This window comes from Oncorhynchus clarkii, chromosome 13 (genome assembly GCF_045791955.1).
Source record: "Oncorhynchus clarkii lewisi isolate Uvic-CL-2024 chromosome 13, UVic_Ocla_1.0, whole genome shotgun sequence".
Taxonomy (NCBI): Eukaryota; Metazoa; Chordata; class Actinopteri; order Salmoniformes; family Salmonidae; genus Oncorhynchus; species Oncorhynchus clarkii.
The window spans coordinates 46172866-46184192 of NC_092159.1; the positions used below are offsets into that span (position 1 = coordinate 46172866).

Sequence of the window (11327 nt, forward strand, 5' to 3'; positions counted from 1 at the left end):
GTGTGACAAACTGTTGTTTGAAAATTCCTTTGTGTTTCTGCATTTTCAAGAGAAACTGTGATGTAGAGCTGTCTTATTTTCAAATTTCTTATTGAGTTCATAGAATTCCATAAACCCCAGAGAAGATGTATGCAATTGTAAGGCGTTGAATGTATTGTAGGAAATTATGTGTGGTAGTTCATCAATATGAACCATTACAGACCACTTTACTCAGTAATAATTAACATTCATTACAACCATTGCAATTGACGGAGTAATGAAAACTTGTATCAATTCATACCTATACTGAGATAATTTCTGTTCTACTTCCTCCTGTCAGAGGATATTTTCCACACCTCTGTTCTCTCCTGGGATTAGCACCATGGTGCTATGACCCTGACAGGCTATTTTGTGGTTTAATTTATTTTATTTTTATTTAACTAGGCAAGTCAGTTAAGAACAAATTATTATTTACAATGACGGCCTATCAAAAGGCAAAAGACCTCCTGTGGGGACGGGGTAACAGGCAACATAAACTTTATTAGACAACATTAAATTCTATAGCTTTTGCAACACTTAGCTTCATTTAGGTCCCCAGACAATTGGGGAAACAATATAAGCAATAAATACATACACACAATTCACACATTAATAGCATTACAAGTTTGACACATACTGTATGTCGTTCACATCTTCAAGCACAGGTAAAAGCACAGCCTTCACTTTGCTTTGGCATAGTGCCACTGACTTCATGATGTGTCAAAGTGCACTTTGACATTTCCACAAACAAACAAAGTATGAACTCCAAAAAACACTGACAGTAACACACACACACACACACACACACACACACACACACACACACACACACAATTTGAGATGTTTGTTGTTGAGATCTTATAGGCAGCTTCATTTCATGTACTGTTAAGTACACAGCGAAGGCGTCACCTACCAGACACTTTTACAACAAACCTTTTTTCTTGGACAGAATTATCTGTGCTATGTCTCCAGTATCCAGGTGAGGCATACTGTCCTTACTTGGTCAGATTTTTCTGTTATAAATCCGTTTATGACATTTAATTTCTTTTTAGTATAGTCTGGCTTGTCTGTTTCCCATAAAAGGATGAGACTTCTCCACACAACAGTCAGTCAAAATCAGGTCTTACTGGCCAATCAAATGAATCTGAAAGAGATCCAAGATCTGGAGGATGATGATTTCAATCCCAAACCCCATAGACTTTCACAGTCAGGCAGACCCACACAGTTCTCAATAAAGGCATATAGGTCTTATAGGCAATAGGTATTTCCTTTTGTGTGATACACCAACACTGCTGTTAGATCCTACTGCTTGATGTTCAGTCTTCTCCTCAATCCATCATGTTGAGTTGGGTGGCAAATAAAGCACCCAAGACAACAAAGGACTTTGATAAGATGTTTCTTTCTATCTGTGTCTTTTCTTCTTCCTCAGATCCTGTTGACAGTGTTTATTTTCTCAGAGTTCTGGAAGGAGCTGATGTCCCAATGGCGGAAGGTGCTGTTCTTGAAGCTGGCCCGGCTCTTTGTGATGCGGTAGATCTTCCTCAGCACGGCTCGGCGCAGCAGGATGTAGACCCAGGGGTCCAGGATCTGGTTCCAGGAGGCCAGCCGGACGCCCATCACCATCAACCTCCTGTATGTGTCCTGGTCACTGCCTATGGAGCCACTGTAGGACCGTGTGACTGACATCAGGCCAAAGATCTGCAAGGAACACAGATACCTGGGTTAGTTTTACAGTGGTTGTGCAGGATATAGAGATGTTCAGCCGGTGTATATATGTTTGCATCAATCTGCATACACTGCTAGTAATTTATCTACATTACCTAACACTGTAGAATGCCACATATTAACAAACAAAAAACATAAATGGAGCAGTCAAAATGCATCTTCACAACGTGTTCCTATGAATAGTTTTATTGATGTTAGAAATCACAGGCTCTAAAATCAAAATTGTAGCCTGATAGCTTATTAAGAGATTTAATAGCTCAAGGCTATTCTAAGTGAAGCATGGTTTATAGTCTGTCTTCTTTCACTCCTCACAGTTTATGTGTCAAAATGAATGGTTACTTTTATATTGGACTTGAATAATTGATATGACATATTAACAGTTTATACAAAATTCTTAGTATTGGAATTGTAAAAAACAATCTCCATGATAAAAAAAAATCATCAAACCATCATGTGATCGTATGAAATTATTTTAGTTGACTAATATTGCTTTTTCCCACAAGACTGGAAAAGGAGAGAAGCTGTAACATTGTCACGATCGTTATGAATGACGGACCAAGGCGCAGCGTGTGTTGGGTTCCACATATTTATTACCGTGAAACTAGAACAAAACCAATAAACATATAAGGACCGTGAATAACAGCGCACACATCAGCACTCAACAAAACAATATCCCACAAAGCAGGTGGGAGAAAGGGCTTCCTAAATATGATCCCCAATTAGAGGCAACGGTTACCAGCTGCCTCTAATTGGGAACCATACAAACCAGCAACATAGAAAATAAATTACTAGAACACCCCCCTAGTCACGCTCTGACCTAAACACCATAGAGAACCGAGGACTCTCTATGGTCAGGGCGTGACAAACATTCTCAATGTCACCCAATCTGAAATAGGGTGATGCCCAGCAAGGCCAGTGTTATTCAAGCCCTTCATAATGGCATGCCCTTAAATCATTTATAATTTATTCCATCTAGTCAATGAAAGGGCCCACCATGACTATTTATTTATTCACATTAGTGCAGTGCACCATGTCTATCCCTCTGTTTTAGGTGCAGTATTCTGAATCATAGTGTTTGTGACTTGGAACTGGAATGTGTCTATTTCAGAAGGTGTACAAAAAGAGGATGAAATAGTACTGGATTGTTAGCAGAGATTTTCTATATTATTTCAGGCCTTTGAGTTTATGGGCCAGAATATCTTGGAGATTTACTGAGAGGTTGAATTGCTTTTGTTAGCTGAGAATTTTTACAATATTATTTTATGCTTTTACCACCCTGCATCTCATACGGGCTTTTCTCTTAAGCTTCCAATTGGCTCATTCATCCCCCCTCTTCTCCCCTGTAACTTTTGTCCAGGTCGTTGCTATAAATCATAATGTGTTCTCAGTCAACTTACCTGGTAAAATAAGGTTTCAATTGAAAAAATCAATAAACAATTATAGGTCAGAATATCTTGGATATGTATATTCCTCCGAGCAACAAACAATTATGAACATTACTATTATTTATAAGGATTACTTGAAGTTTGGATGTACAACATTCTTATTTGATGGTAAACCACCATTGCAATTTCACACAGCCTGAGAATGGGATGCATGAACATTCAGAAGAGCATGTCATTCCTATCACAGGTCATTGGTAGGTGATGACTCATATCAGTTCAGATTATTGAGCTCTAACTCTCGTTTCCATAGTTGAAGTCAAATCCATTTCAGTATCTCAGTGAATGAAGATTAAGGGCTCTATTCAATCTGTATAGCTGAAGCGCAAAACTACTACAGTTTACTATAGAATTCTATAGTAAACTGTAGTATACTGTACACTATACTACACACGGTAGTATCCCTCAATCATGTGTAGTACTTACTACAGAATGTTGTAGTATACTGTAGAATACTACAGTTAATATTACAGTATGATCCACAAAAGAACACTGTAGTAAATACTACAGTAATTTCCGCAAAAACACTACAGTCTGCACAAACACAAACCTTTTTTACTATAGTAAAGATGACAGTATTTAATTTGCATATACACTGCCCATTCCCCTCCCCAATCCCACTTTGTGCCACCCATAAGTGAGAAACCTACTAAAAACAAAAACGCTGTAGTAAGTACTACATGAATGTCTGCAAAAGCACTACAGTGAATACTACAGGGAAGTCTGAAAAAACACTACAGTGAATACTATAGTATTTATACCAGGGCTCTCCAAACCTGTTCCTGGAGAGCTACATTCCTGTAGGTTTTCATTCCAACTCTAGTGGTAACTAACCTGATTCAGTTTATCAACCAGCTACTTAATAGAATCAGGTGCGCTAGATTGGGATTGGAGCAAAAACCTACAGGAAGGCAGCTTTCCAGGAACAGTGTTGGAGAGCCCTGATTTACATCATAGTATACTAGTATTTTTTCATGTGGGATTTTCCGATTGAGCATACATACAAAACGTTTACCGTGAATGCAGTAGCCGCTAACGTGGGAGCATTGCCTTTCAATCACGCTGTAGCGCTGAATTTCCATGATAAGGATTGAAAAGAGACCTTAATTCCCGAATGAAACACAATAAAGACAGTTTTGACACCTAACCTGATTCATGTAGAGTTGTTTCAGTGAACTGAACTTTTTCAACTTACCAGCAGGGGGCTCCAGCAGATGCAAGAGGTGATCATAATGCCCACCAGCTGGGCCACCATCTCAATGTCGTGGGACTTGGCTGAGCGACGGTAGCAGGTCTTACACTTCTTACGCAGTCTGGCAAGCACCAGCGTGACCCCACTGATGGTATTACACACCAGGGCCACAGTCAGAGAGGCCAGGCCCAGTCCAGAGAACAGCATGACAAAGGCCACGTCCGTCTCCTGAGTCTCTCCCAGGACCCTGATGAAGCACCAGGTCCCGGGGTACTGGTAGGTGTAGGCCCCCAGCCTGAAGAAGGGCAGGAGGGCAACAAAGAGAGCCAGCAGCCAGATGAGAGCCAGTGCCATCTTGGTCCGAGCCGTGGTGACCAGTGAGGCATGGAGCAGGGGCTGTGTGACACCCAGGCAGCGCTCAGCAGCCATGGCACAGCCCAGGAACAATGGGCACAAGCCAAAGAACACCATGCAACCTCCTAGGAACTGGCAGGGGGCATCGGTGGCAGGGCGAGCTAAAGGCCCAGTCGCAGCCCCAGCTGAGTACAGCCTCAACACCAGGGCACCGGGGATGACGTGGCCGGCAAAGTCTGTGGCCACCAGGGAGCTGGCGAAGAGCAGGAAGGTGGCCTTGGAGCGGCGGCGCAGGCGGGCGTAAGCTTTCGCCAGGATGACCAGGGCCACGATGTTGGACAGGATGCCCAGGGTCATGGAGAGGCCAGCTGCCGTGGGGTTACTGGGGGGAGACATGGGCCTCTCTGTGGTGATGTTTGCCCTCCAGGCCATGGCCAACCAAGTCTGGTTGGGGAGGAGATGGGGGGCAGCCAGGCCTGAGGAGTTGTAGTGCTGCATGGCCAACATCACTGGCCTCTGGGAGTCATCGGGGTCCTCAGAGTGGGAGGGCACTGAAAATAGGAAAGGTGTTATGATTAATACACTGACTGGTTGACCAGGAAGAACTCCTAACCTCACTAATATAAAGGACTACCATAACCAAACTTGCGAAGTCACCAATAGCCTACGATACAGAATAAATACCAATTTTACTGGTGAAACGAAAACTCATTCAGTATTCAGTTATTACTTAACAACAATAAATCTTATCCTGCATTATGTAAGGATTTTTTTCCGTCATAAACCAGGTTCCATCCAACCTTATTATGCGAGAAAAGTATGGTGCATTTGGAAAATATTTAGACCCCTTGACTTTATCCACATTTTGTTATGTTACAGCCTTATTCTAAAATGGATTAAATACAACATTTTCCTCATCAATCTATACACAATACCCCATAATGACAAAGCGATTTTTGCTAATTTATTTAAAAAAAAACAGAAATACCTTATTTATGTAAGTATTCAGACCCTTTGCTATGAGACTCAAATTGAGCTCAGGTGCACCCTGTTTCCATTGATCATCCTTGAGATGTTTCTACAACTTGATTGGAGTCCACCTGTGGTAAATTCAATTGAATGGACATGATTTGGAAAGGCACACACCTGTCTATATAAAGGTCCCACAGTTGACAGTGCATGTCAGAGAAAAAACCAAGCCATGAGGTCGAAGGAATTGTCAGTAGAGCTCCGAGACAGGATTGTGTCGAGGCACAGATCTGGGGAAGGATACCAAATCATGTCTGTAGCATTGAAGGTCCCCAAGAACACAGTGTTCTCCATCATTCTAAAATGGAAGAAGCTTGGAACCACCAATACTATTCCTAGAGCTGGCTGCCTAGTCAAACTGAGCAATAGAGGGAGAAGAGCCTTGGTCAGGGAGGTGACCAAGAACTCTATGGTCACTCTGACAGAGCTCCAGAGTTCCTCTGTGGAGATGGGAGAACCTTCCAGAAGGACAAGCATCTATGCAACTCTCCACCAATCAGGCCTTTATGGTAGAGTGGCCAGGTGGAAGTCACTGGTGTCAAAAGGCACCTGTAGACTCTCAGACCATGAGAAACAAGATTCTCTGGTCTGATGAAACCAAGATTGAACTCTTTGGCCTGAATACCAAGCGTCTGGAGGAAACCTGGCACCAGACCTACGGTGAAGCATGGTGGTGGCAGCATCATGATATGGGGATGTTTTTTAGTTGGAGGGATTGGGAGACTAGTCAGGATCAAGGTGAAGATGAACGGAGCAAAATACAGAGAGATCCTTGATGAAAACCTGCTCCAGAGTGCTCAGGACCTCAGACTGGGGTGAAGGTTCACCTTCCAGCAGGACAACGACCCTAAGCACACAGCTAAGACAACGCAGGAGTGGCTTCGGGACAGGTCTCTGAATGTCCTTGAGGGTCTTAATACTTATGTAAATGTCATATTTCCCTTATTTTAATAAATTTGCAACAATTTCTTAAATCCTGTTTTTTATTTGTCTCTATGGGGTATGGTGTGTAGATTTAGGAGGGGGGGAACTCTTTAATCTATTTTAGAATAAGACTGTAAAAAGTCAAGGGATCTGTCTGAATACTTTCCAAATGCACTGTATATTTAAGTTGGATAAAAAATGTCATGACAGGCCTGATGGCTTAAAGTGTCTTAAAATGTCAAAATGTGGACAAAACAAAATAAGCTAGATAAATGGGTAACTTTTTGAGTTGGTAAATATAATGATATAATAATCATCATATCGAAATAAACTTGGGAGTCACGCGATGATATGGTGTGATGTCTTGCCACTAGGAATCGGGAAAGCATGCAGTTTATTAGGCTACAGATGATGAACTTCACATGGTGGTGAAAGTGGAAGGGGATGAGCTTGATGTTCCTTTCCAATAAATATCGATAGTCTTATTCTGATGACATAATGATCGTGCTTGGCTATCGTTTGCCAAATACAAATAATCTCGCTCTTTTGTCCATAATAATCTCATCATGTAAGTAGCCTACCCGCACTTTATCTGCAAACTGTTGGCTAGAGCGCACTTGCCAAGACCAGAGTGCACATTCGCTATATAACTCAACATTTGTTGTGACATAACCATCAGTAGAGTTGAACATGCGAAGGAAACACATTTAACTTGTATTTTGTGTACGGTACATGGGAATGTAACCGCAAAAGTTATTTTTATGTGCACTACACTACTTCATCACAGACAGCCTTTCATCCGCAGAAAGTACATTTGCTGGAAACACATCTCTTGTGGGAAAATGTTCATATGCAGATTGTAGAATATTCTCATGAAAATCGGTTGCCTATTGGATGGAACCCTAGTAGCTACCACTATTGTACCACTGGCATTGGCGCGTTGAGTGCAGGGCGGATATTGAGCTATACAATGAGATTATTATCGACAAAAGAGCGAGATTATTTGTATTTGTCTCACGGCAGACAAGCATCATGATCATGTCACCAAAATAAGATATTTATTGGAAAGGTGCATCAAGCTCATCACTTTGCACCTTCACCACCCTGTGAAGTTCATCATAATTGATTTAACGTGTAGCCTAAAAAACGGAATGCTTTCCGGAGTCGGACCACACAATTGTCATCCTTATGCTACTGCCTATGGGTCTGCTATCATGATAGGGCACCTTTCACATAATGTGTGCTGTGTCACTGTCAGACACCGTCTAGATTTGACGGAGCACCTTTCACAAGAACTGCCTTGACTTGTCTTACATTCTCAGGTTGCAGAGTACCATGAGGGAGAAACTGTTTGGCCTTTGTCTACAATAGGCTATTTAAAGGACACTAACCAGGTTTCCATCTAACCTTTTTATGACAGTTAGCATACAGTTCATTAGGCTACACATTACATTAATTATGGTGCTTGGCTGCCATTTGACAAATAAAAATAATCTCGCTCTTCTCCATAAATAATTGCATCATGTAGGTAGTCCAGCCGGATTGTAGGCCTTTCTGGGAGCTGTTCGCTAGAGCACACATACCAAGACAAGAGTGGGCACATTCGCTATATAAAGCCATTTTTGAGGGGGACAAAACTACCAGTAGAGTTGAAAATGCGATGGAAACCCATTCAGTTTGTATTTTTTATTCGGGTACATGGGAGATTAACCGCAAAAGTTGTTTTAAAGTGCACTACGTCATCACGCACTGCCTTTTCCCTCAACAAATGCATTTGATGGAACACATCTCTGGTGGGAAAATGCGCATAGGCTATTGTTTTTATTCGTATTTAAGAATATTCTGTTGCCAATTGACAGGCATTCAATGGAAACCTAGCGAGTGTCCTTTACATATCCTATTGTAGATAAATGCCAAACAGTTTCTCCCTCGTGGTACTCTGCAACCTGAGAATGTAGGACAAGTCAAGGCAGTTCTTGTGAAAGGTGCTCCGTCAAGTCTTGACCGTGTCTGACAGTGACACAGCACATAGGACCCATAGGCGTAGTCCCTATGCAGTAGCGCTATACGATGCCAATCAAATCACTTTTTTCCTTCTTCTTCACACCCTTCAATACAGAATAACAAAACAGAGTCACAATACTTCTTCCAAAATTAGGTATACATAAAATCCTATACTGTGCCTAGTCTGTATAATGTGTTTTCTCATGAGTTACTCAGAATCGATCTAGCAATGGCGATTTGTAGCAGAGACCATACCATTGTTCATGGGAAACACACACACGCACACACACACAAATGGAATGCACCTGCCCAAACATGACATAGCTTCTACAGTTTTGTAGGGTGCATTTGCAATCCTTGTTCCGTTGACTTTTCTAATCTAAAACAAACATGTCTAAAAAAGGGTGCGTTTGTAAATTCACTCTGTCTATCTACTCCGATTTCAGAGCACTCTCGTCTGAGTGTGCCAGAGCACAGAATAACTGATTAATTTAAGAACGTGCAACACCCGGTGAATATGACCGGTGTTAGTGAACGTCGGCAAAAAAAACGTTATTAAATTGTTGCAAGCAGAACAGTTACAGTCACTAACGCTCTAGATAACACGAAAACAGCCTAATCGAGTGTAAAATGGTCATTGAGGTGTTCTCTAATTTTTGTCTGGAAGTAGCAAGCAAACTAGCCAACTTTAGCCAGTTATCTTTGGTGCTTGACTGCTGTCGTGAGGTCAGAACGCTCGGATCAACCCTACTCTTCGGCCAGAGCGTCCAGTGTGCGCTCTGAACACTCCGAGAGCGAAGCCTCTGAATTTATGAACAGACAATCTGACAACGCTCTGAATTTACAATCGACACATAGCCACTCTGACATAGTGGAGGCAATTTACGAACGCACCCAAAGACATTGATGAATGAGAGTTGAAAACATTTGCAGGTTTAAAATCGAAATGAAATCATACTAATTCAGCCCAGTACATGTGCACTCACTATTGGCAAAACAAAAAGCATGTATGGTTCTTCTAAAAAGCCTTATTAAGATGAACAGTGTATGTAACGAATAACTAACTACATGGAGTGTAACGTTTGACCAGGCAAACAATTCTTTCCCCCTACTTTTACCCATTTCGTAAAATAAATACTAATAATTGATCATTGTAAATTTCCTGAATGATTTATGTTCTATTCAATTAATTTGCCATATCCAAATTAAAAGGGATCTGTGTGCATTGTCAAAACGGAATTTATTTATGTTCATAGCTAGTTCGGCAGCATAGGCTACTTGCTGTAAATCAGTAACTTGATTATGCCATTCTTAGTACAAATTTCGGAAAATGAAAAAGACCTAGCTAAAAGATAAATTGCAGTTAATTTTTTCAAACCGAAGATCATTAATGGTGTGAAATCAGTATTAATGATATTACCTGACCAAACAGTGAATCCATAGAAACATATTCAGATTTATTCCTTTGGTTTTCAGATGTTAAATAATTTCACTGTGAACCATGAAATTCAAAAGTTCCTGAAACTCAGAGATTCATCCACGAGAATGTTACTTATTATCAACAATGATTCACCTGAGCTGATAGTGAAGTCATGTATTCGGAGGAGTGCCTCATTCTCTCCTAAAGAAAATAAAACGAGCAACCGCATGAGAAGTCCGTCACCAAGATCAAGACCCAGTCTCCAAAAGGTTGCACAGCCAACCATTTACTATTCAACGTTTGTTTCGTTGCTCAGCCCTCTTTATAGACTTGTACCGCGTCGACGCAGCCCCGGGGCTTCTTGAGTCCGCGAGAGGAATGCATGTATCCTTATTACAGTAGTTCAGTGAAAGGGAACTGGGAGTGCTACCCAATAACTTATTGGAAACTAATTTGATATTCTATTAATGCAGCCATTTTATTTAACAACCAACTTTACACGTTATCATAACTTACAGTATCTTACAGTGTTCAAACAAAACAGCTGGCAGAAGTTTGACAAATGTTTTGTTATAACAGCGTTATTAGTGTAAGTGCAATTCCGCCACTTTTCAACCTTATATTCATAATCTCCAGCACCAAACCAGTGTCTACATATGTGAAAACAGTGGGTTTCTATGATTTGTGGTTAAAAAGATAGGAAGAAAAGTCTTTAAAATGCTTCTCTGTGACAACACAGGGTAGCATTAAAAGTGTAAAAAAAATTGAATTTCAAAACCTGCAACTAGCTTCTATTTTCTTGCTCCCCAAATCACTGCAGATCTCATAGTGTTTGAAAATCCCAGTTTTTAAAATGTTTGAAGTTTTGATGATGTCACCGGGCAGAATTATTCACATACACTTTATATACAAAAGTATGTGGGCACCCCTTCAAATTAGTGGATTCGGCTATTTCAGCCACACCCGTTGCTGACAGCTGTATAAAATTACACACAAGCCTAAGATCACCATGCACAATGCCAAGTGTCGGCTGAAGTGGTGTAAAACTCTCCGCCATTGTACTCTGGAGCAGTGGAAACGCGTTCTCTGGAGTGATGAATCACGCTTCACCATCTGGCAGTCCGACGGACGAATCTGGGTTTGGCAGATGCCAGGAGAAAGCTACTTGTCCGAATGCGTAGTCCCAACTGTAACGTTTGGTGGAAGAGGAATAATGATC

General features: G+C 41.2%; 1 protein-coding gene across 1 annotated transcript; it reads right to left on the bottom strand.

Annotated features, from left to right (window-relative positions):
* Positions 1-386: 386 nt before the first annotated feature.
* LOC139423984 (prostaglandin E2 receptor EP1 subtype-like) lies at positions 387-10402 on the bottom strand. Its single transcript, XM_071175656.1, has 3 exons — positions 10109-10402; positions 4381-5282; positions 387-1716 (listed from the first exon to the last, which is right to left on the bottom strand). Exons 2-3 carry the CDS (start codon positions 5236-5238, stop codon positions 1444-1446), a joined length of 1131 nt encoding a protein of 376 aa, XP_071031757.1. The 5' UTR covers positions 5239-5282; positions 10109-10402; the 3' UTR covers positions 387-1443.
* Between the last annotated feature and the right edge of the window lie 925 nt (positions 10403-11327).